Source organism: Podarcis gaigeae (assembly GCF_964106915.1).
Source record: "Podarcis gaigeae genome assembly, chromosome: 2".
In the NCBI taxonomy this organism is placed as follows: Eukaryota; Metazoa; Chordata; class Lepidosauria; order Squamata; family Lacertidae; genus Podarcis; species Podarcis gaigeae.
Genome location: NC_139679.1, coordinates 109,142,356 through 109,166,472, shown reverse-complemented (window position 1 = coordinate 109,166,472; position 24,117 = coordinate 109,142,356). Strand labels below are relative to the sequence as shown.

At 46.6% G+C, this 24,117-nt stretch overlaps 1 protein-coding gene across 8 annotated transcripts in view; it reads left to right on the top strand.

Moving 5' to 3' along the window:
• MGAT1 (alpha-1,3-mannosyl-glycoprotein 2-beta-N-acetylglucosaminyltransferase) overlaps positions 1-16,883 on the top strand; it is a 51,044-nt gene extending 34,161 nt beyond the window's left edge. For 7 of the 8 annotated variants that reach the window (XM_083724777.1, XM_083724779.1, XM_083724778.1 and 4 more), the window contains one exon: positions 12,079-16,883. In XM_083724777.1, coding sequence (XP_083580903.1) covers positions 12,158-13,507 — 1,350 coding nt within the window. In that variant the 5' untranslated portion in view covers positions 12,079-12,157 and the 3' untranslated portion in view covers positions 13,508-16,883. Of the gene's footprint in view, positions 1-1,225; positions 1,557-12,078 lie in introns of those variants that run through there. The other variant, XM_083724784.1, reaches the window with a different exon arrangement.
• The last annotated feature ends 7,234 nt before the right edge of the window (positions 16,884-24,117 follow it).

Sequence of the window (24,117 nt, the reverse complement as noted above, 5' to 3'; positions counted from 1 at the left end):
ATTGCAGGGGGCTGGACTAGATAACCCTTGAGTCCCTTCTAACTCGTAAGATTCTATGATCAGTAAAGGAGTAGAATAAGACACCTCTGTGATCCCTTCCTAAAGCTACATTTCCCAAATCTTATTGGGATGGTGATGTAAATTTAAGAGAAGGCATCCCTCAGTCCAGGATTACTCAGAGAGGATCCTCTTGGCTGGTAGGCAGAGGAAGGGTACAGTTTTCTCAGTCATATTCTTCCCTGGACATTTTTGTCCTCTTCCAGGTTTTCCACCTACTTCCCACCCAATCTTTCCTGCAGTTCAAAAGCCACTGTTCTAAAGAAATATAAAATGACTTGTGAGTTGAAGTGGCCCCCTTGAGTAGGACGTCTACTGCTTAGGAGCAGCCCCTTGTCCTCCATCTTTGGTTCCATTCCTTTTCATGTGTCCTAGTTTCCCTTTCTCTTGAACATATGAAACTGACGTAGATTGAGCCCATCCAAAGGTTGGCCAGGGCTGTCTACTCAAACTAGCATCAGCTCTCCAGTGTCTCAGATCTTTCCTAGTGCTGCCTTTCAGTTGGAGCTACTGAGGATGGCACCTGGAGCTTCTATGCAAAGCATCTGCTGAGCTGTTGTTCCTATGGCTCCTGCCTTGGTGTTCATAGCAAAGCTCTTTCGGTTTTACCCCAGGAAAAATGCAAACCTGTAGAATATTTATTTTGTTATGCAAAAACTCAAATACAGTGTTCAGAATTTGGAGAAGATTGACAAGGAAAATTTGGTGCCAGGAAAGATACTGAAAGTTAACCCCAGTTAGTGCCAGTACATGCAGGAGACGGCAGGTAACAATGCAGACACTCTTTCAAATTTCACTCATCTAGCAGATTGGGTTATGAACAGCACAGCTTGCTGTAAGTTGTAGAATAAGTGCTGGAACACTGACTAGTAAGTCTTATTGCTAGTTATTAAAGGTTAAACCCACAACTGCATCCCATGGATGGTGAAGCCTTCTCTTCCCATCATCACCCTCTGGTTTGTTTACACATGATGTGTCTCAGTGACCATTGGGAAATAAAAATGAGACTCCAGGCAGATAAAAGCCCATACCAGAAATGTCCATAGTTCTCATTCCACAGCTCCCTTTCTTTGCTTTCCACCATGCTGCCCTTGCTAGTACAATCAACATTCTAAAAAAAAAGAAGAAGTAACAGGGTTGGAATAAATCATGCAACGTAACTCAACAATTTGCATAATTTCTATTCTGGATGCAAGGTATTTGTGTGTGTCCTACAGGCCTTGCACTTCTTTGTTGGGTGTACATGGTTGTCTGGCTTTGCAGGAATATGAGTGCTTCTTCTCCATTAAGACCTTGACAGATACAGTTGGACTTTCTCTTCATTTATATCAGTGGCTTAATGAACTTGGATTTTGAGATCAGTGTGCTGCTGGGATAATCTGCTTTAAAGCTGACATGATTCTCATATGCCTTGCAGATAAGGAAGGAGTGTGGTGCTGTGGCAAGAACACATTCTCTGCAAGCAGAAGATTGCATGTTCAGTCCCTGGCCATCTCCAGGTTTGGCTCAGAAAGACCCCTCTCTGCAACCCTGGAGAGCTGCTGCCAGTTGGTGTAGAGCAGGGGTGTCAAACTCAAATTCATCGGGGGCCGCATCAGCAGTTTGGTCACCCTCAAAGAGCCGGTTGTATCTGTAGGACTATGTGTCCACTCTTTATTATCATAAATTATTGTCACTGCATTCAATTATTACTGTTTTTTGTAATAAAGTAGACGGTCCAGAAGGATGTTATGGTCGATTGTATCAAAGGCCGCTGAGAGATCCAGCAGAACTAGGAAACAAAGTTGTTACAAATAATGAGCCCTAATGAGACGATTGTTGCAATCCTATGTGCATTTACTTGAAACTCCTGTCGAAGAAAGTGAGGCTGGCTTCTGAGTAAACATACACGGCATGGGGCTGTAAATAAAATGTGTGTGTGGGAGAGAGCTCTGACAGGAAAGCATCAACATGCCTTGTGAACTCTCATTTTCCTTGGCTAATTCCCCTGCCCTCCCCCCCATCTCGGGGTGCCATTGCATAGTGCAAAAGGCGAAAGAGCGCGAGCACGCTGCCTGCAACTGGATCTCCGGCTTTTTCCTTTCCTTCCCCGAGACGGGAGGGAGAGATCAAGACGGAGCTGCTGGCAGGGCGGAGAGCGAGCCGCCCAATTGTGTGACCGAGTGATGGAAGGGCTGCAAGGAGCCACAGTCCGATCTCCTCCCAGGAATGTGCTAGCGAGACTGACATGTGCCGGACGGGGAGAACCGCCCAGTGCCGCTGCGCGGGCGCGGAGTCCAACTTGTGGAGCTGAGATAGAGAGCCGGGCGCCAGATCGCCTTCCTCGCTTGGCTTGCCGCGAAATTGCAAGAGGAGGAGGAGGAAGGCGGCGGTGGGGTGCAGGGAGTGGAGGGGGTGCCAGGGAACACAGCCCCCTCCCATCACGGCCATCATCATCGCCGCCCCCACTTTACATTTATTTTAAGGGTGTTTGGAGTGCGCGCGCCTCTCTCTCTCTCCAACTCACACCCCCCCCCCCCCCCACACCAGCCACCCCATATTCCCAAAGAACACGGGCATCGTCGGTCCTGGAAAGGCTGGCCGTGCAAAGATGGAGAGGGAGGCGAAATGAAGAGGAAGGGAAGGGAAATGAAGAGGAAGGCAAAATGAAGAGGAAGAGGCTGGTGAAATCCAGCGCGGAGGAGAAGAGGACGCCTCCCGCAGGGCGAGTTTGCACGCCAGGATCCAGCATCCCCGGAGAAGATCTAAGGCTGGAATAAAAAAGTTTCTCCGAGGAGAAAGACTCCCCCTCCGCAGAGCAGAGAGACCTGACCTTCCGCTTGCTCTTTTTGAGCAGTGAGCGGGAGAGAGAAGCAAGCTGCCCGCCTCGCTTCAGCCCCCGACGACGAAGGTGCAAGTTGAGAGACATGGGGACATTTGAAGCAGCAGCCACGTCCTTAAGAGCGACGGGGGGAGGCGAGTAGGGAGCCACACCATGTAAACTTTATTGTGTAAAAAAAAAAAAAAACACAAGCGAGAATAAAAGGTGAAGGCTGGTGGCCGGCGGCGGCTACACGGGCCACATGACAAGGTCTGGCGGGCCGGATTTGGCCCGCGGGCCTTGTGTCTGACACCCATGGTGTAGAGTGATTAGTATTAAGCTAGGCAGACCAATGGTCTGACCTGGTATAAGGCAGCTTTCTGTGTTCTGTCACAGAGGGATGTAGGAAGAAGATGAGCATGTCTGGTGGTGCTTGGGAATGCCATCCTGACAACTCCACCTTACTCAAGGCTCTTTTCTGACTTGCTCACTGCTGATTTAGGCAACCCTCTGCTTTCTCTTGTTGTTTCTGGCATCCATGGGTGGAATGCAGAATATATGCAGTCTTCGGTTTTGCAGAGTGCAAAGATGGAGTTGTTCTCTCATCTCTGCTTTGCTGAATCAGAAATGTGTGGCTGCTTCTACTTCTGGCTCATTCTTAAGGTGGCTGCCCTTGCAAGAGCGTCAGGCCCTCTTCATTATCAGGCCAACAAGTTAATTCTGCCAGTGCCCATGTCACTGAAAACATTTAGGGGAATTTCTCTTCCGACTCTGTTGACACCAATGTTGTAATGTTTGAAGAACAATGCTACTGCTGAAAGTTCTCTTTTGTATCACCATATCCTTTCCCAACCCCCTTCTAAAATCCTGACTAATCTTTATTTTTGCAAGGCATATGGAAAAAACACGACTTCCTGTTCTAAACTGCCCTCAGTTTTTTAGCAAGGCGAATACAGTTCCTCTGAAACAGTTAAAAGCAAATGTGTTCTTCTGCATGACGCTTGCCTGGTCTGGCATCCAAGCACACAACTGTTTTTGGCCAGATCCATGAGGCCCTCTAAAGTTGTATCCAGAGCAGTTAATACCTGAGCAGACTTTTTGCAAAACATGCACTCTGGAATAGAATCCAGACACTGGAGATTATAATCCTCATGGCTGTGAAGAAATGCAAGTATTATGTATGTGACTGGTGCATGTCTGAGAGTGAGTACAGTACCTTTTGAGTGCCCTAGTGAGGGTATTGTTGCTGGAGGGGGGCAGGGCTGTTTTCTGTATTCTGCTTGTTCCTTTTTAGCATTGTGTTCCTTTGGGATCAGTCGTTGCAACTGGGTGGCCAGAGGTGGGAAGTAACTAGATTTCCTTCCTTGACTGCCCCACTTTAGTTTTGTTTTTCTTCTTCATTTTTAAGATCCCCATTCAAACTATAGGCATGTTTAGTGCTGCTTCAGTTGAATAGTCAGGCATAGGATAGGGCGTCACCATTTATCATGTGCGTGTTGTGACAGAGATATGGCAGCGCTGGCTGGGCTTGCCTGGTGAGATAAGGAGATGTTGAGCAAATAGCAAACTTCTCTTTTTACTTCCTTTACTGGGGACTCTAATTGCCAAGTCAGCTTCTCTTTGCCTGTTTCTGTTAAATGCCAGATCAGTCTTAAAAGGAACAGCGGTAATTCAGTATTTGATCCTGGATAATGAAGCCACTCTGGCTTGGATCACAGAGCTGGTGGGATGAGGCAGCTGACCCTGCGACTGTCCTACTTTCTCCAGCCAGGTATTTGGTCTAGCATCAGTGTAGTGGTGGTGGAAGCCGAGGAGGAATCTATAAAGATTCTATCACTCTCACCAGACACCTTGTCCTGCAGAGGGTTTTATTTAGTACATTTATCTTGTATGGCAGGGACAGCCTGGGGGCTTGGTCATCATTCCACCCATCATAGTGCCTGACTCCCTGATTGACTGTGCAGATGTAATCTCAAATTTGGTGTTTAACCACCTCAAAGCGATTCATTCTTCTTTTCTAGTGCAGTCCAAAATAAGCAGGAGGCCAGTGTATTTTGAGCTCTACACATTCTACCAGTCATAGATTCATTTTGGGTCTATGCATAGTCTATGAGAGCTGTTTCTGGTGTCTTAGCCGTAAACCGTGAAGGTCAGTATCACAGGATTTACCGTATTTTTTGCTCTATAAGACCCACTTTTTCCCTCCTAAAAAGTAAGGGGAAATGTGTGTGCGTCTTATGGAGCGAATGCAGGCTGCGCAGCTTGGGTTTCCTGTGGATTGCTGTTTACTTCAATAAAGCTTTAAATAGGGTTTTCATGGTGAAAGCTCTGGAGCAAAAAAAGGGCGGCACTTGGACACAGAGCTTTAAAGTGTGACTTTGCCTGGAAAGAGCAGAGGAAAGGTAAGTGTGGATAAGGCTGAATGTGGTTCAGAAAGAGTAGGCAGAGTTGGTAACAAAGAAGCCTATTTGTCATGTTGCCCTATGGAGCTACACCAAGTGGTTAGACTGCTGTTGCAATCTTTGCATGGAGACATCTGCACCAATTTTGCCAAGTATGTTTGCACTTGAATCACTTGCCTCCATTCCGCTGCCACTTACTTTGGAGTCTGTTCATGAAATCACCTTAGCTTTAGTGAGTTGCTGCTATTTGGATGAATTTCAATTGATTTCAAATGAGGAAAGGGGCAACGTTATAGGAGAGTATGGGGCACCAGTGGTTGCACAATCATTGCCCCTCCTTAAACCTTTGAAAGACCCTGATGACCTTAAGTACTTACTGGTTGTTTTCAGCATCTGTCACTCCAGGTTCTCTTTGTTACCAAAAAGGAGCAATGCAGCAGCGAGCAGCTGGCTGGAAAGCCAAACAGGATGTTTGTGACTGTTACCATGGGAACAAGGGGGCAGTCCATTCACTGTACTGAGCACCGGATGTTAGCTCTGTGTGTCATATGACCTGTACTGGAAGTACATGGGAGGAGTATATTCTCTCTGCTGTTGAGTGCAGACATGTTTCTCTGTACTGCTGCAAAAGACAGAAATAAAAGCATGTAAATATATTTCTGTCTGTCTCTTTCCCCTCCCTTGTAAATATATTTCTGTCTGTCTCTTTCTCCTCCCTGGGGATAGCAGGGAAGAGGGGGAAAGGAGTGGTGTGTTCTTCTCACATTTGAGGAGGATCGCCGATAAGAGACCTCGCCTGTTTTCCTGCCGGGAATCGCAGCGGGGAGGTCATCAAGGAAATCAGCCGGTGCCTAGCAAAGTGGCACATTCCTCTGACTAGGCTTGATTCCAACACTCTTAGGTGAAACTATTCCCCTCCCCCTATATCCTTAGCAGTCTGATTTTAGCACCCACTGTTGCAATAAAGGAAACGACTATGGTTGCTCTGGCTGATGACAAGAGAGGTATGGGGGAGTCTGACCATGTTTCATAGAGAAGTTATATTTCCAGATTCCCTTTGTGGGTTGGTGATTGGAGACACCATATTGTGGCAGTTTTGCTCTTATGTGGAGCGTAGAATTGAGAAGGCAGGGCTAGGGGATTGTTACTCCTGTGAGATTCCACAGGGATCAGTATCGTCTTCTGTTGTGTTTGGTGCCACTGGCTGAAGCCATCTGGGGATGTGGTGTCATCAATAGGCAAACCACTGGTTACTTGTTCAGACCATCCAGTTTTCTCCAGAACACAGACAAGAAACTGATGCTAAGCTGCTTCAATCTGAGGGTGGACTAGCCTGCTTCATGTATCTTGGATCTGATCCAGTAAAACCCTCTGTATTCCTCTGCAGTCTTCTTGGATAGTTAACATGTTGTGTCTGGGTCCCAAGGACCACAGCTTCTGTGCTTTTCCTTTCTGCTTCCAAACGATTGGAAGAAGGCAGTGACTATTGGAGGGGAGAAAGGGGAGTGAGAGATCTGTGTTGCTGGGTGTAGATCCGCTGGTGCTTCTGCCTTGCTTGTCTCCTTCAAATACTGGATCTGTTTTTTAAAAAAACAGATTTTAAAAATCTTACCCATGAAAACTGTGGAATCTTTCCTTAAGATCATCATCCCATGTCCTCTGGCAGCTTCAATTCTTTATTGTACTGCCTGGGTGCTTGCTATCCTGACTGTGGTCTTTCTTACCCCTACCTGGACAAGAGGTGGTCATTTCAGCAATCTGACTGACTTAAACAGATGTTGAAGGAAACATCTTGAGAGCTCTGCTGAGCAGCATAGAGGGACATCAGACAAGCACCTAAATGTAAATTCTGCATGCCTTCCTTGATCTCAGGGATGCCAAACAATTGCCTCTCCTTTTTTTCTTCATGCCACACAAGCTGCAGGCCGCCACAGGGCATTTTTATTTGTTTCAGGAGTCGAATTATATATGGGCAAGCCAGTCAATATCGATTGTCGTCTCCTGTAAGAAGCTGAGGTTCCCTCAGAGTAGTCTGGCTATTAAGTGGGATTCCAGGGCCTCAGAATGACTAGGTTTTGCACAAGCCTAGCTGCAAAGTCCATATCCAACCCTGCAATGTTAAATGTATATGTCTGGTTCTCTTACTGAGTGGCGATTAAGAAGGTTGCCCATGCAGCTGCTAAGCAGCAGGGGCCAAAGGGAGTCAAGAAGATTAGAGGATTGAGGATTAGTGTTTAAGGGGACAAGTGGTTATGGGGGTCAGCTGCAGAGTTGTGGGGGGTTAAATCGGGGGGGGGGATTTGCAGGTCACTCACACCACAGACCCATAGCAAGAAGTGTGAAGGTTTAGATGAAAGCCTATTGAACCATACACGTATGCCTCTCACAAAGTCGCTATCTGCAACCTCACATTCATGAAACCTACAGCTCCATAGGTACGGTAATACATGCTATCAACTTTGTTATGCTGTGTGGTTTTTGCCAGTATTTTCTGTTTCCCCATAACTAGGTTTATGGCTGCTGTTCCCCTATCATATGAGAAGCAAATTATGAGCAGGGATGCTTTTAAGCCCTTGATAATTTACTGCTACGAACTCCTCAAGTTGATGCCACTGGAGACTTGACACGTAGAACAAACTAGCTTTACTTACTACTCTGAAACTCTTACTGCTGCAGCTGATCTCAAAACACTTCTTTCATAAGCTTTCAGTTCACTTTTCACATTACCCCTGCACACACCCACTCATGAAATGCGTTGTATTATTAGAATAATTTATTCATTTATATCCCCATCTTTCTACTTACCAAGGTAGTGCTTAAGATGACTACTGGCTGTATCCAAAATTCCTACTGTCATTGAGCGGGAGAGAGGCTGATCTGAACCTTGGTTGCTCACAGAGGAACTTGTGGATATAACTTTGCTACAGGAGGGGTCTTGGTTAGGCAGAGCCTTGCTCTCTTTCTCATTCTGAGTGTGCTGGTTTCAATGACTAGGTTCATTGCTGGGTATGGCAGCACTGATTCATTGTGGAGTACCAAGGTACCAAGGTAGCCAGCAAGGGTCCCTTCAAATGTTCTTGGATTTTAATCCCCACCAGCCCAGTTGGCATAGCCAATGCTCAAGATGTTCAACAACATCTGGAGGTCACTATTTTGGCTACCCTGAATCTAGCAGCACTCAAGCCCCTCCATATAGAACTGTGCACCCTTAGGTGTGCATAAGTTGGTCATCTGCTTAGGACTTGGGTCCAGTAGAAAGTGTTTCACTTGGATCAGAGTTCAGATTGCAGCCTCCTTAAGGCTTTTGCAATTGCAGCCTAGGAGGGAGTCTCAGCAGAATTCCAATGGACTGTGGTGTGTGATTTCAGGGCTTACTGTTCCTTTGTCTTGCTATCTGAGACCCAAAGAAGCAAATGTGTGCATCATAATAGGGCCACCTACCACAAAATGAATCCTGATTGATAATCAGCCACTTCTTAACTGATCAGCTGGTTGGTTAATAAAATAAATTTGCATCTTCTAGATTTCTCTCAAGAGCTTACATTTTTAATAAAGGCTGCCACTCACTGTTAGAAAGCTGTCTCAAATATTTCCTCTTTCCCTCCTTACTGCGGTGGCGATACCTGCAGCCAAAGAAAGACAGACCTGGCTTTGATTCACCCTGGTCTGTAGCAAACTGCTGCTGGATACTCAAGTCATGGCTCTGCAGCGCTGGGTTGGGCTTTGTGCCAGTCCGTGCCGTGCTTGGGTAGTCTCCATTCAGTTTTGTGGTTTCCTCAAGAAGTTAATTGTGCTCTTTCTTTGCCCTGAAAGGAGAGCTGTCTGTGCTTTGTTCTCCCAAAAGATCGGATTCTGCTTTCCAAATAAATTATGCAAATGGGAGTGGTACAAAATTGTCTTGTGCGCAACAAGCTCATGTTACTTTCTTTGTTCTGAACTCAAGTCCTTGAGGTTTTCTGGAGGGAGAAGTGTGGTGAAAATGGACTGAGCTGAGCAAAGGAACATGGGGACTGAATGGAGAAGGGGCACAAGATTTCAAGGCCACGGCCCCAAACACACACAGCAGGCCAGTCGGCACGTGTTGTGCAGCACAATTGCTCAGCAAAGTGAATCGTTCAGTCTAAGCAGGGGAATAACTGATGTGCTCTTCCCCAGCATTTGACATGTTGCCTAGTGGTGGGAAAGGAGATCCCCCCCCTCAAGCTTTTAATCTCCCTCTGCCAAAAAACTATTGTCAAAAGAAGTGTTTGTGTTCGCTTCTACTGGTTGGTGGAGATGAAAGGCTGGCTGGGGGTATAAAGAAGCGTGTTTCTCTTCCCAATCCAAGCAGTGAATGGCAATATGCATTTTTGATTTTGTCATTGAATTGTTTTATGTGGACGCTGGAAAAATGTATAGCTTGACTCCTCTTTTGTACGCAGCCTGTGGATAGCCTTGCCCTGAAACACAGCATGCAAGGACTTTAAAAATAAATGTCGGGCTTTAGCAAGGATTGAGGGGAGATGGGAAGGCCTGAATTCATTGTTTAAGCCTGTTGGTCAGCTTTGCCTTAGGGCAGGTGGGTGTGACTTGACCAAACTGGCCTGTTGGGCCTAATTCAGACTGTGGGGCAGAGTGTGGGGCACATTTCCTATGAAGAATGAGCTGATTAGTGTTTTGCAGGCAAAAAAGTGGTCATCTGGTGTCATTGTGATGCCTGGTGATTGACAGGTGGGTAGCACTACCCACCTGTCAAACTTGGCCCACCACAGGTGGGGGAGATAAGCTGGCCAGATTCAGTTCCCCATCCCTGCATTAGGCTGTCCTAACTCTAATCAGCAGGACTTAACTTTTGAGTAAGCATGACTAGAAATGTGCCTTATGTTTCCAGGTCTCTTCTGGGTGGTACACAGAACGGGAAAAGAGTTTGTGTAGGGCACAAAACCAAGAAACCCTGGGGAGCAGCTGCTGCCGTTAGCCAATACTCCCGCTTTGAAAATAGGCAGAGATTTTTCCACCCCACCCTGGTCTGTTACACACACTTTAATTCAGAAAAGAATGGAACTGGAGGGTGTTTATAGGGCAGATGCTGGGATCGCTTCCAGTCTCCTGCAGAGATTCTTCTACCCAACAGGGGACAAGACTGTAGCAAGAAGCAATGATTGTCCCAAAGCTGCTATGTGGAGAATTTGTATTCTTTGTGGTTTTCCCGCTATAAATTCAGATACTTTACTCAGATCCTCTAAGTGTCTCTATTTTCCAAGGACGTCCCTGATTTAGAGAAGCCGTCCTGGTTTCTGATTTGATCCCAGAATGTCCCGCTTTTCCTTAGGATGTCCCTATTTTCATTGGAGAAATGTTAGAGGGTATAACTTTGCCCTGTTTTAAAGTTTTCTTATTTTCAAGAAGGCTGCACTGCAGACCAGCTACTTTAATTGCAGGCATGCAAATGCCCATTTAGCTGATTGCCTGTGGTAGAAGAATCATCTCCAAATGCCCAGACAGGGAACTTAACAAAAGTCTTTCTTAATCTACAAAATGACTGACATAGTTTTTAAAAAAAATGTCTGTGGGCTTGTAACGTTTTCTGGACTTGCTGGTACAGCTGCTTTGTCTACAGTGAGCAGTATAATCTCTGTGCTGGGCAGGACCATGCCCTCAGCTGACTCCTTTTCTCTGCAAAACGATGGTTCTCAGTGATTGGTCATAAGAGCCCTGTTGGACTTTATCAAATAGATATTTATGGGGCAATTAGTGCCAGTCCAAGCAAGCTAAATTGTGTAGGCCTTTGATTTGACGTGACCATGTTTTCTTGCCACAATGACTCTGACGCTGTGTTTATTGCAACAGTTCTGTATTTCAAGTAGCCCAAACATTCAGGCATGCATGCCTGTTGCTTTCGCTTAGCATAACTGTCTTGCTTCCATTGCCCTTCTCTAAAACTGCTAAAATGAATGGTGGGGCCTACATGGAGCAAGGGAGCAAGGTGGAGTGGACTTCAGAGTAAAAGTGATGCTGAAGGTAGATGATGAATCGAGACTGAATATACCTCTGGTGTTTCTCTTGTTGAAATAGCTGGAAAGCACTGAGAGCGCAGGCCCATTAAATCTCTCCTACCTACTGCAGAATTGCACCTTCCATTCAGAGATCTGTGTTAAACATTGCATGTATCATCTTTTTAATAGTCTGGGTTGGTAGGGGGCAAGCAGTGATGCGGGGTAAAAAATAATGAATAGATGCCAATCGCAAATGCAGTATTATGCAAGCTTGGCAGTTTTCATAGTTGTAATTGTTGTTTTTCAAGTAATTATCTCTGGCAATGAGATAGTCAGCATATCATGCACAAGCCTTTGGATTGCTAAAATGGATTAGTGTGTCAAGTTTTCAGCACCTCTGTTTTTTTGCTTAAATTTGAACAGTATAAGGAAATTGCATGCTATTAACGGTAAATCTCTCCCAGTAATTCTTTCCCCCACCCCCATAATACAACACTTAAACCACATTAATTTATAGATGATGATGATGATGATGATGATGATGATAAGGGAAGGCTTTGATTTTCATCCCCTCAAATATATCAGGTCAAACTTTTGTGGTGTGTTGGGGAAAAAAAACACTTTTGTTTACTAAATGCAAGCAAAAGAAACGTGATAAATTAGTACATTCTCTAAGGTATCGGAACTTGCCTCCAAGCAAATTATCCTAATTTGCATAGGATTTTAGTGTTTGGAAAACCCACATCACTGAGGGCAAGGAAGGAGGAGAAAAACCGATGGAACATGTTGTGGCCTCCCCTAACACCCTTTTATTCCCCCCCCCCCCCCGCTACTTGTTGTGCAGGTCCATGGTGGTATTGTGACGCCCATCGGAGGGGAGAGCGAGCACGAGAAGACAGGGTGGGGGCCTGCGCCTGTGAAGGATGCTGAAGAAAAGCAACCTGGTTCTCTGGGGCGTGGTGCTTTTTGTGGCCTGGAATGCCCTGATCCTCTTCTTCCTGTGGACTCGGCCTCAGTCCTCCTCTGACCACAGCCGCCTCACCGAAGAGGTCATCCGACTGGCCCAGGACGCAGAGGTGGAGCTGGAGCGCCAGAAGGACCTCCTGCATCAAATCTACCGCTACAGCGCTCTCTGGAACAGGAGGAAGGCTACTGAAGCCAAAAGGCTCCACCTCTCGGTTGCGTCCTCCGCCCCGCCTTCGACAGCTGCCCCCTTGCCCCGCCGCAGCCAAATCTCTCCAGACGCCGTCTTGCCAGTGCTGGTGATTGCCTGCGACCGCAGCACGGTCCGCCGCTGCCTCGACAAGCTGCTGCATTACCGCCCCTCCAAGGAGCGCTTCCCCATCATCGTGAGCCAGGACTGCGGACACGAGGAGACCGCCAGGGTCATCGCCTCCTATGGAGACGCCATCATGCACATCAAGCAGCCCAACCTGAGCGACATCCCTGTGCCCACCGACCACCGCAAGTTCCAAGGCTACTACAAGATCGCCCGGCACTATCGCTGGGCCCTGAGCCAGGTTTTCAGGAACTTCAAGTACCAGGCAGCCATTGTGGTGGAAGACGACCTGGAAGTCGCTCCAGACTTCTTTGAATACTTCCAGGCTGCTTTTCCGCTCCTGCTAGCCGACCCCACCCTTTGGTGTCTCTCCGCCTGGAACGACAACGGCAAGGAGCAGATGGTGGACGCCAACCACCCGGAGCTCCTCTACCGTACGGATTTTTTCCCCGGGCTGGGCTGGCTTCTGCTGTCCGACCTGTGGGACGAGCTGGAGCCCAAGTGGCCCAAGGCCTTCTGGGATGATTGGATGCGACACCCTGAGCAACGGCAGGGCCGTTCGTGCATCAGGCCCGAAGTGTCGCGCACCATGACGTTTGGCCGCAAGGGCGTGAGCCACGGTCAGTTCTTTGACCAGTACCTGAAGTTCATCAAGCTCAACGACCGCTTCGTGCCTTTCACCCAGATGGACCTCTCTTACCTCAAGAAGGATGAGTACCAGCGCTCATTCCTAGCCCAGGTCTACGGGGCCCCTGAGCTACGGGTCGAGGAGCTTCAGGGTAACCAGCGCCGGGAGCTGGGCACTGTCCGAGTGCAGTACACCACTCGCGACTCCTTCAAGGCCTTCGCCAAGGCCTTGGGGGTCATGGACGACCTCAAGTCCGGAGTGCCCCGTGCCGGCTACCAGGGCATCGTCAGTTTCCTCTTCAGAGGCCGCCGCGTTTACTTAGCACCTCCTTCGGACTGGACAGGCTACGATCCTAGCTGGAGTTAGCAGCTGACGACCCTTAAGCATGTTGGACCCTGTTGTCAAAGGGGTGCTTGGAGTTGGGAGTGGGGGGCGGGGACAAAACTCTGTATTTTTCTTTTCCTGTGTGGCATTCGAGTGCATTCCAGGGATGAGGGTGGTTTTGTGCACTTAAAATTATGGGGTAGGAGGGGCGGGGTTGCGGGGGTTATTCCGATGCCCCGAAGAGGGGGTGAGGTGGAGCGTTCCCAGTGCTCTCTCCGTTCTACCCTCCAGTGCCTATTCTCCTTTTTTTAATGTGGTGGTCTGTTCACTCATTAGATCCTTGGTGGCTTCTCCAAGTCGGTGTGTTTTTGAGGTTAAAGCCCGTGCTAAACCAAAGCAGCAACCCACTGAGGTTTTCCCAGCTTCGTTGAGCTCACGGAGGCCTGCGCAGCTTGCGGCCCAGCAAGCCAGGTGCAGCTCCGCAGGCACACAACATGGCTTGATAACTTCCCTGTTCCACGTATGCAGGCAAGCAAAAAAATTGCTGACCTCCTGGTAGGTCGCTTTGCATAGCTGGTGCGTTGCATTCCGCCTGATGGGTCGCAGTTTGTGCAGGCCTGAGCAATAGGGAGGGAATGAGGGCCTTTTCTCCCCTCTTGACGGCCTGTTCCTTTCTCATTTGGACATAGTTGAATGCTAGCATTGCAAACAGGAAACTCCTTTGGACGTTCAGTGAGTCCCTTAGAAGGACCACTTTTATTGACCATATTGGCCATTTTTACTTGGGTCTTCTGAATAAATCATTCTTGAACTGTGTTCGATGGGAGGTAAGGTGCGTGCACTGATAAAGGCGATGTGAGGATTGCTCAGGTGAGGCGAGTGTCTAAATTTCCAGTTGTTTTTACCTGGGTAATAAGGAAACGGCGGCACAGGGGGGGGAGATGTGGTTGGTTGCCAAAGGAGGTTCTTGTCAGCTGGTCCTTACTGTAAGCTACGGCGACTGAAATCCGGACGGGCTGGACCATTTCAGATGGCAGGTGGGGGATTAAATTTGAAAACTCACCCACATGAAATTCCCCTTATATGTGCCAGGCTAGCATGTCCAGGAGAAGGTCTTGGGCTAGCTTTTTCCGTGACGTGTGTGAAGGAGCATTCAAACCCCCACTTAGTCAGAAATGGTACCATCTTAAGCATCTATTTGCTCTCAGTTATGTTTTGTAGTCACCATTATAAACTAGCTACATGACATTTAAAAGGAGGTTGGTTTAATTCTGGCGTGATGCCATGTTCTCTTCCCAGGATGAGTGAGGAAACTTGTCCCCAATGGCTGCCTTAATTCGCCTTGGGTTTTGGGGGGAGGGGCGGTCCCTAAATTCAGCCCCACCACAGAGGTGGCTTATCCCTCAGTAGCATTTCTTGCAACTGGTTGTCACATTAGCACTGATCCACCACCAGGTCTGTGGGAGCAACGGGGCAGAGGTGGAATCCCCGAGTCAGCAGAACACACCATGGTAGGAGCCCAGCCTTATTCAGCGGTGCAGAAGCTTCTTTCCCCATTCTTGCCTCTAGAAGGCGCTGCTGAGCTGCTCCAGAGCCACTAGATAAAGTAAGCATGGAGAAGGAGCTTCGGACCTCATATGGCCAAAATTCAGACCACACCAAAGGGTAGTATTTTGTTTGTTTCTTTGGATGCTGTATTACTTTTTGTCTTTTTTTATTAAAAAAAAAACCTATTCAAACTCTCCATGGTGAATGAAGAAAGAAATACGGGATTGTATTCAATATAGCACTAAGGAGATTGTTTTGCCAGTGCAACTATTTCTTCTGGTCCAACAGAATGATCTCCCCTGGCCTCCTCCATCCCTGTGTTCTGTTGTGGGTTCTCCTAACACTCTGGAGCAGATATGGAAAGGGCATGGGGAGGAGAGGGGAGAAAGTCCTATTGCGCTAGCTGGGATCCTTCTGCTGGCTTTCACTGGTTCCACAATTCAGTTGAAGACGGCCCCTTGTCTCTGTTTTGGAATTCCACTTCAGTAAGGAATTTCTCTCCTGCGGCCAAGTTCAGCAAAATGGGTGTGGGAGGCCTTCCTTCCGCATCTCTTGTTTTCCTAGCTGGTGCAGATGGAAGAATAGGAGATGATGCCTCGGGGGAACTGCATTTGAATGATCTTGTTGCATCTATTTAATTATGTTTCGTTAGTACTTCCTTGAAAAAGCAGTATTGCTACTGGGACCGTGAGAGAAAGACGTCTCTTCCGTTGAAAACCCTGATCATGAGATTATTATTTTCTTTTTTCAAAGGGTGATCCATCTTGGGTTTCTCTCAGAGGAGGAACCTCTGTGAGGGGATATATATTGGTGAGGTTTTGGGGAAAATATTCCATTAAAAAGGGTGTACACTTATGAATGGAAGATTCTCCATTGAAGGCAAAGGCCTTCTCTTCTCCCTTTGAATGGGTACCTGTGGAAACTCACTGACAAGACCATAGGAGGGTGAAGGAGAGCATGCAGTGATGGTGAGTTGCACTCTCAGTAGGTCCTACACCCTTCTTTGAAATTTGCTTGAATTGGGGGTGGCAGGGAGACATCAAGATGAAAATGAGGAGTAGCTCCAGGACTCTCTTTAGTTTGGGGTTCACATTCCTAGACTCAAAGTGATCTCCAGTGCAGGGAAGGAAGCACCTTGAAAGATGACCTCTTTGACCAGTGAAAGGCAGTTGGGGGAAGGAGGAGCACATTCTGTCCCAATGCTTCCCCTTTCTGTCTTTAGGGGCACAAGCAAAAGCCCCTGAATTAGAATGGGATCTACCCTTCTTCCTCCTGTCCAGGCAGGAGTTGGTATCACCCACCTGTAGAATTCTGAAGATTCAGCCAGTGGATGGGACACTGTTTATAGGGAATTGACTCTACCTTTAACGCCAACACAAGGGCCTGACATTGAGGACTTTCTCTGTCCTTCCCACCCAACCCATTGTTTTGGATGGCACAGGTCTGTCCATCCAAGCCATCTATGGCCTGAACTCTTTCTTGTGGCATGTGGTCCGTGTTTTGTGTGAACGTCCTAGCTCACAGTGCTACTACCTCCCTTTCCATTTCCAGAGAAAGTGCTTCAGGTGAAGGGACCTGAGATCAGCTGAGATGGCATTGGCCCCGGAAGAACGTTTTGGGTCAGTCGGGGAGAATCCGCCAGCATCTTCAGTTCCCTCCTTCTCTCCCAAGCTCCCTTTCCGCTCCTGGAACGGTCCGTTTTGAAATTCCAGCTGAAAGTAAAAGCTTGTGAAATTTTGGGGTGGTTGAACTCTTTGAGGTGTTTGCTAGAGAGATGCTGTTTTTAATGTCCAAATTTCAATTGGTGAAATGTTTGAAGATGCAAAAACTTATTTTCCACAGCAAAATAAAAGCCGGTCCTTTTCAAACAGCTCCTGTCTTTTGTGTCTTTCATCTTGCAGAATCGCTTGGTGTGAATTCTTCAGCGTTTCACGAGAGTCTGTAACAAAGGTCTGGCGGGGAGCAGGCAGAGAATGAGCAGACCAAAGATTCATCTAGTTCATTGTTCTGTCCCAAAGTGGCTGGCTAGTTGCTCCTGGACAGTTCAGAAGCGGGATGCAATAGTGATTTATTACACCTGCCCTCTTGTTCATTGGCAGCATAATGGGTCCAGAGGCAGCATACATCTTAACCTGACAGCTCCATTATACTTTGAATATGGAGCTTACATACCTAGTTAACATAGCTAACAAGAGCCATTGGCTAACCTATTCTCCATCCTCCTGTTGAGTAAATACGCCTCAGGTGGAAGAGGCATCTGTATAATTGGCACTGACGTTTGAAATGTGGTGTAACATGAATAAAACCTGCAGCTTTCTCACACATGTGGCTACATGTTGAGGTTAGTTATGTGGGTAGCTCCTTTCTCATATACTTTTTTCACTGGAAATCTATTTAAGAAAAGACAAACATGCACAAGGGGACAATGAAACAAAAAAAGAATTGCCATCTACAGTCACAATAAATATAGATCTATTTGTATTTACACTTAATGTATTGACATATGCTCTCCAAATCATAGAACTGTCGAGTTGGGATATCTGAATAGGGATTCATACAAAGTTGGTGTTTATAGAAAATAAGTTTGAATGTAACATGGGCATTAAGGTGAATATTTACCCTTCTAAATCTCTTAACACCTGCAAAGGGTTGTAATTTCCATTTTGTGTCGTGCTGATTGCTCCCACATTACAAGAATATAATGTAAAAGTATATGAACATTTGCAAAAATCAAGGATTTCACTGATAATAAGAGGTAGTATGGACAGCAACTTCAGACCAAAATGGAAATATTGCTGGACAAGCCCAGATATCTAGGCAGTTCCTGATGAATTCTCAAGAGGCCTTGGCAGAGCAGACCAGTTGAGGCATCACAGGAATGGGAATAAGTGCCTGAATAACTTCATGGATATATTTTGTATATACCTCTTCTCTTCCAAAAAGCAATATACAAAACCTTCCATTCTTTGCAATCAGGAGCTTATGGAAAATATGCCAATACATGCAAGTCTGTCGTTTAATCCAGTTGTCAAAACTAAAGCAACAAGAAGATTCCCTTCATTTGAAAGTGTATGTTTAAGCAGAAACTTTGGTGCTTAGACTCTGCAAACATCTGGATTTGTTAAACTGTGTGACCTGCATTTTTCGTCTCATGAAATCAGTTTCTCCTCTCAAAGCCTCCCAGATTCTGTGTACAAGTAGGCTTTCTCCCACCCATTCAAAAGTTGACAGGGTTGCCATTTGTAATTAAGGAATTGATTTCCGCCCTGGATCACAGATCTCTTTGTGTTCCAAGGTGTTCCTTTATTTCAAATGGCATTGGAATTACTGTGTTTCCATAGGCAGTAGCAGCAGTAGAGTCGTGAAACCTGGGGCAGCATCTGACTTGGCCAGCTTTTCTTCATGTGTTTCTCTAGAATACCTGCAGTATCCTAAGAAGATGTGGCAGCTGTCCATGAAATACCTGCAGGATATGACAAATGGGTTTTTGGAAAGGGGAGGGGAGAGGAAAACGAGCTTAGGCCTGAAGGTGAGCCTTGCTGCTGTTATAAAAGAGAGTACCGAATGTGATTTAAGGGAAAGAGTTCCTTGTTCTGTACCAGGAAAGAACAGCAAAGGGGATCAAGAACATTTCAAGTTGAAAGCAGTTATTCTCTCGCACGCACACCCCACAACAAAATGCAAAGGGAAGAGATGCAGGTTATGAATGCTTTGCCAACAACAGCAAAACTTCCTGGAATGGCTCCTGCTGGATCTTCCAGGAAATTGTTTTGTTTCCTTTCTCTGTGCGTTTCAGTGACAGTTCAGAAGAGGGGGCTGTTCTTTTTTCCTTCTTTCCCACCCCCTGCCCTATTATTCCCCAGTTGCAACTCCTGCCTGCTTGAAAGCAGGCCTGTCCAAACAGCCTACCAGTCACCTAGGGCAGGCAACCAGAATCTCAATAACAGAAGACAAAAACAACAACAAGAAGTGAGATGTTGCCGATGCTGGCGACCTTCAGCTTGACAGCCTGTTTTATTTATTTATTCTATTTCATAAAAAGTTATGCACCGCTTGACTGTTTAAAAAGCCCTCGCAGCTGTTTGCAAAAAGATAAAACCATAAAAATCCAGAAAATTGTCCACCCATGCTTTAAAGCATTACAAAAGTTAAAATATTAAAACGTATTAAAATTGCCAGCACTTTCTAAGCATCTGCATAGACTTGTCTCACCAGGAATGTTTTGAATCGGGTGCCAAAAGTATCCTGCTTGATCTCAACAGGCAGGAAGTTCCAAAGTTTAGGCACCGTCACACTCTAGCTCTGGGATCTCCAGTCTGGCTCCACGAAAATCTCGCTGGTGGGAATAAAATAGAAATAGAAATGTAAGTGGGCCAGCAGAGGAAAGTATCAAGATTCCCAGCGTCAGAATTGGAACCGCCGGCAGAATCGGACCCGCATATCGTGATCCAGCTTCGCCGCTGACCTACCGCCACCGTGTGGCAGAACCAGGGTAGGGCAGCTGTGTTGCTTGGAAAGCTGAGCTGCAAATATGCATAAGGACACACGCGAGCACAAAGGCAGGTTCACACGTTACGCGCGCCTACCTACATGCACACGCGCGCTCATTTGTACACGTTCCTGTGCCTGTCTCCGCGCCTGTCCTTCATGCCCTGCCGCCGCGTCGCCCGGTCCGATTAGCAGGATTGCCACCCTGCGCGCATTAATCTGAGAGTAATCCTTTCTGAACACTCAGGAGATTCCGAGTCTACACGGATAGCATCGACCAGCTGCACGACGACGAGCGTGGTTTAATTCCCATCTGTCTGCAAAAAGCAATATATATGTGTGTGTGTTTGCAAGAAGATAAAAGCATAAAAATCCAGAAAATTGTCCACCCATACTTTAAAGCATTACAAAAGTTAAAATATTAAAACATGTTAAAATTGCCACCACTTTCTAAGCATATATATATGCATATATATATATATATATATGATTGCCTCCCCCCTCCATGCTAAATTGGTCAGTTTTACAGAACGTGGCTGGAATGCGTTGCTTTAGCGTTAGCAACGTGCCTTCAACGTCATCTTTTCTGTTGAGTCAACAAATGTGGAATTTGGAAGGCGGAAAAGCAAAGAAACGAAACTGATCGCGGAGGCGCTTATTTGCTGTGACTAAAAGCGGCGAGTGCGCTCCTTCGATAGCTCAGCTGGTAGAGCGGAGGACTGTAGAATGTAAAAAGCCGTCATCCTTAGGTCGCTGGTTCGATTCCGGCTCGAAGGACGTTCTGTTTTTTCCCCCCTTTTCTATTATAAATGCCCCACCAAATTTCAGATGCATTCTCAATTTAATCTACAGGTGATCAGAGTGCACTGGAGGCTGAGGGCATCAAAAGTCTCCCCCCACACCCAAAAAGGCCCCGCCACTGGAATGCATTTTCTTATAAAGGTATTACGACCAGAGAACCTGGTATCCCGAAATACCTTTAACTGTTAGGCTCCGCTGGGCCAGATCTCACATGTTTCTCTGGCCATGATAGACAAATAGATAGATAGATAAGGAAAGTTGAAATCTGTTTCTCTGCTTTCTGATCGTGGGTTTGGGTTGCACGTGTGAGCTTTGCAACGAGGGGAGATGCTCGTTGAACTAATGGGTGTTACTCGAGAGTAGGCATGCACAAGATCGCTCTATCTGTCTTCCTTTTTTCTTTTTTTCTTTCTTTTCTTTTTTTAGTACTGTAACTCCAAAACCCACGATCGGGTAATAATACCGTTATTGGAACCAAAAGGTCACAAAAGCATGGCAAGTTTTCCGAGTCTGCAGAACGTTTCATCTGGCAGGGCGCCCACGCAAAGGATCGGGTAAGAAGGGTAACCACAACAATGGTGGAGATGGTCTGTTATTAGGCTGCACCTGGAGTTTCCTTACGTAAAAACAGCACAGGGGTAGGAATAGAACTTCTGGGGAAATTCTTAAGTACAGAACTGGAACTAAGCTCTGCGATTGGCTCCTTGAAATTCTAAGGAGGCCACGCTATTGGGTGGAAACTCCTACGGAAGTAGCGAACGCTATTGGTTGGTCTGTTGACTTGGGACACCCCATTGGCTACTACTTTTTTAAGTTATACATCCCACTTCTGCTTTTAGTTTTTGACTCTCTGCTCATCTGCTTTGAGCACATGGACAAAAAATGCCAGATTTTTCTTGCTAGCGCACGTTAGAGAAGTCACAGCGATCTCACTGAATAACTAGGCACAGAATTCGAGAAAAAGTGTTGATCACCGTGGACTAGAATCTTGTCCCGAAGTGATTAGGAAAAATACAACCTTATATACCGGATCTCGGTCCGCCCAGCTCAGCGTTGTCCACACTGTCTGGCAGCAGCTATCTCTCTCAGCCCTCACTGGAAATGCGGCAAAACAGATTGTCCTTCGAGCCGGAATCGAACCAGCGACCTAAGGATGACGGCTTTATACATTCTACAGTCCTCCGCTCTACCAGCTGAGCTATCGAAGGAACGTGATTCAGGTGTCAAAGGAATGTCATTTAAGCCAGGCTGCTTAAGAGTGTTTTGCCTTGTGCATTTGTCAAAATGTAAAACTGAACAGGTCCTTTTAAAGTTCTGCTAATTTAAACACGTCAGCAGTGCAAATGATCAAGAATCAAAGTGTAGTCGCACACAGGCAAATCAGCCCACGTTAGGTCAGTCATCCTGTTAAATAAATCTTACTTGGTTGATCAAATGAATTTTAATGGATTGATTAAGTCTGCATGGATTTGCACCCTAATGCAGAAACAGGATTTTTATTTTAAAAGTAGTTTGTTTTTAAATGATAGTGTGTTGCAGCAGGTACAGATTGGAAGAGGAATTCCACACAAGAGGGGGGGGCTTTGGCAGAAGGATGATGTGAGGGGAATAATAGAATCATAGAACCCCAAGAGTCATTTCTTCCAACCTCTTGCAATGCAGGAATCTCAGTACAAAAATGGCATGAATATCTCTCCATCCATCACAACTTGCATGAAGTTTAAAACTCAGCCTTTCCATCCTCAAATTTACGTTCCTTTGTGTCTGCTGCCACCTGGTGGCCCAATTCAGGCAATTAAAAATCACTTTGTTATGCAGACCGCTGCCAAAGTCAGGCGGAGTCCAGTGCAAGATTTGCAAGATTTGTTGTTGTTTAGTTGTGTCCGACTCTTCGTGACCCCCTGGACCAGAGCACGCCAGGCACTCCTGTCTTCCACTGCCTCCCGCAGTTTGGTCAACCTCATGCTGGTAGCTTCGAGAACACTGTCCAACCATCTCGTCCTCTGTCGTCCCCTTCTCCTTGTGCCCTCAATCTTTCCCAGCAGCAGGGTCTTTTCCAGGGAGTCTTCTCTTCTCATGAAGTGGCCAAAGTATTGGAGCCTCAGCTTCAGGATCTGTCCTTCCAGTGAGCACTCAGGGCTGATTTCCCTAAGAATGGATCGGTTTGTTCTTCTTGCAGTCCATGGGACTCTCAAGAGTCTCCTCCAGCACCATAATTCAAAAGCATCAATTCTTGGGCGATCAGCCTTCTTTCTGGTCCAGCTCTCACTTCCACACATCACTACTGGGAAAACCACAACTTTAACTATACGGACCTTTGTCGGCAAGGTGATGTCTCTGCTTTTTAAGATGCTGTCTAGGTTTGTCATTGCTTTTCTCCCAAGAAGCAGGTGTCTTTTAATTTTGTGACTGTTGTCACCATCTGCAGTGATCATGGAGCCCAAGAAAGTAAAATCTCTCACTGCCTCCATTTCACCCCCCTCTATTTGCCAGGAGGTGATGGAACAGTGGCCATGGTCTTAGTTTTTTTTGATGTTGAGCTTCAGTGGCTATCTTTGCCTATTCTGTGTCTGAGTGCTTCTAAGCTTGCCAGCTGCTGCAGAGTGGAAAACCTGGAGAGAATTTATATCAAATCATTGCTTCCCAGGCTCAGAGAATCCTTGCAATTCGGCGATGCAATAACTCTGTAACAGGCCTCCAGCTCTCCTTACAAAACTTTAAATCCCAGGATTCCTTGGCCTGGGGAGAGATAATATTCAAATTATATCTAGCACAGGAGATGTGCCCTTTCATAACAGCGCTCTCACAGGCATGGCAGCCTCGCTTTCTTAAGGATGGTTTCTTTTAAAATGGCCTCAAGTTACCACCTTATCTCACTAACCTTTCTCCTATGCATTCAAAAGCTCTCATTAACTGTTGCTTTTTCTGCATTTGCATCACTGAAGTGACCTCCCTGGGGTGCAAGCCTGGACAGTGTACATGGAGGTCCTGGGATGCCCAGATAACAGGATTCCACTCTTGGCCTTGCTGATGTGGTTCAAAGGAAAGGAAAGAAATATGTTTGGCTGCAGGAGTTGCCAGAAGGAGGCGAAGAAGGCAACATCTGACCCTTTTAGGGACTCCACTCCTGATTTGTGTAGGGTTTACTCCTTAGCCGTCTCTCCTCCCGAAGATGTCCCACAAGCCAGCAGGTATGAATTTTTCCCCCGGGGTTCACAAATGAGTTTTGTTGCTGTTGTTGTTTAGTCGATTAGTCGTGTCCGACTCTTTGTGACCCCATGGACCAGAGCACACCAGGCACTCCTGTCTTCCACTGCCTCCCGCAGTTTGGTCAAACTCATGCTGGTAGCTTCGAGAACACTGTCCAACCATCTCATCCTCTGTCGTCCCCTTCTCCTTGTGCCCTCCATCTTTCCCAACATCAGGGTCTTTTCCAGGGAGTCTTTTCTTCTCATGAGGTGGCCAAAGTACTGGAGCCTCAGCTTCAGGATCTGTCCTTCCAGTTAGGATCAGAGTTTTCCATCTCTTAGATCATGGGTAAGCAACCTAAGGCCCGGAGGCCGGATGCAGCCCAATCGCTTTCTCAATCCAGCCCGTGGATGGTCCAGGAATCAGCGTGTTTTTACATGAGTAGAATGTGTCCTTTTATTTAAAATGCATTTCTGGGTTATTTGTGGGGCCTGCCTGGTGTTTTTACATGAGTAGAATGTGTGCTTTTATTTAAAATGCGTCTCTGAGTTATTTGTGCGGCACAGGAATTCGTTCATTATTTTTTTCAAAATATAGTCCAGCCCACCACATGGTCTGAGGAACGG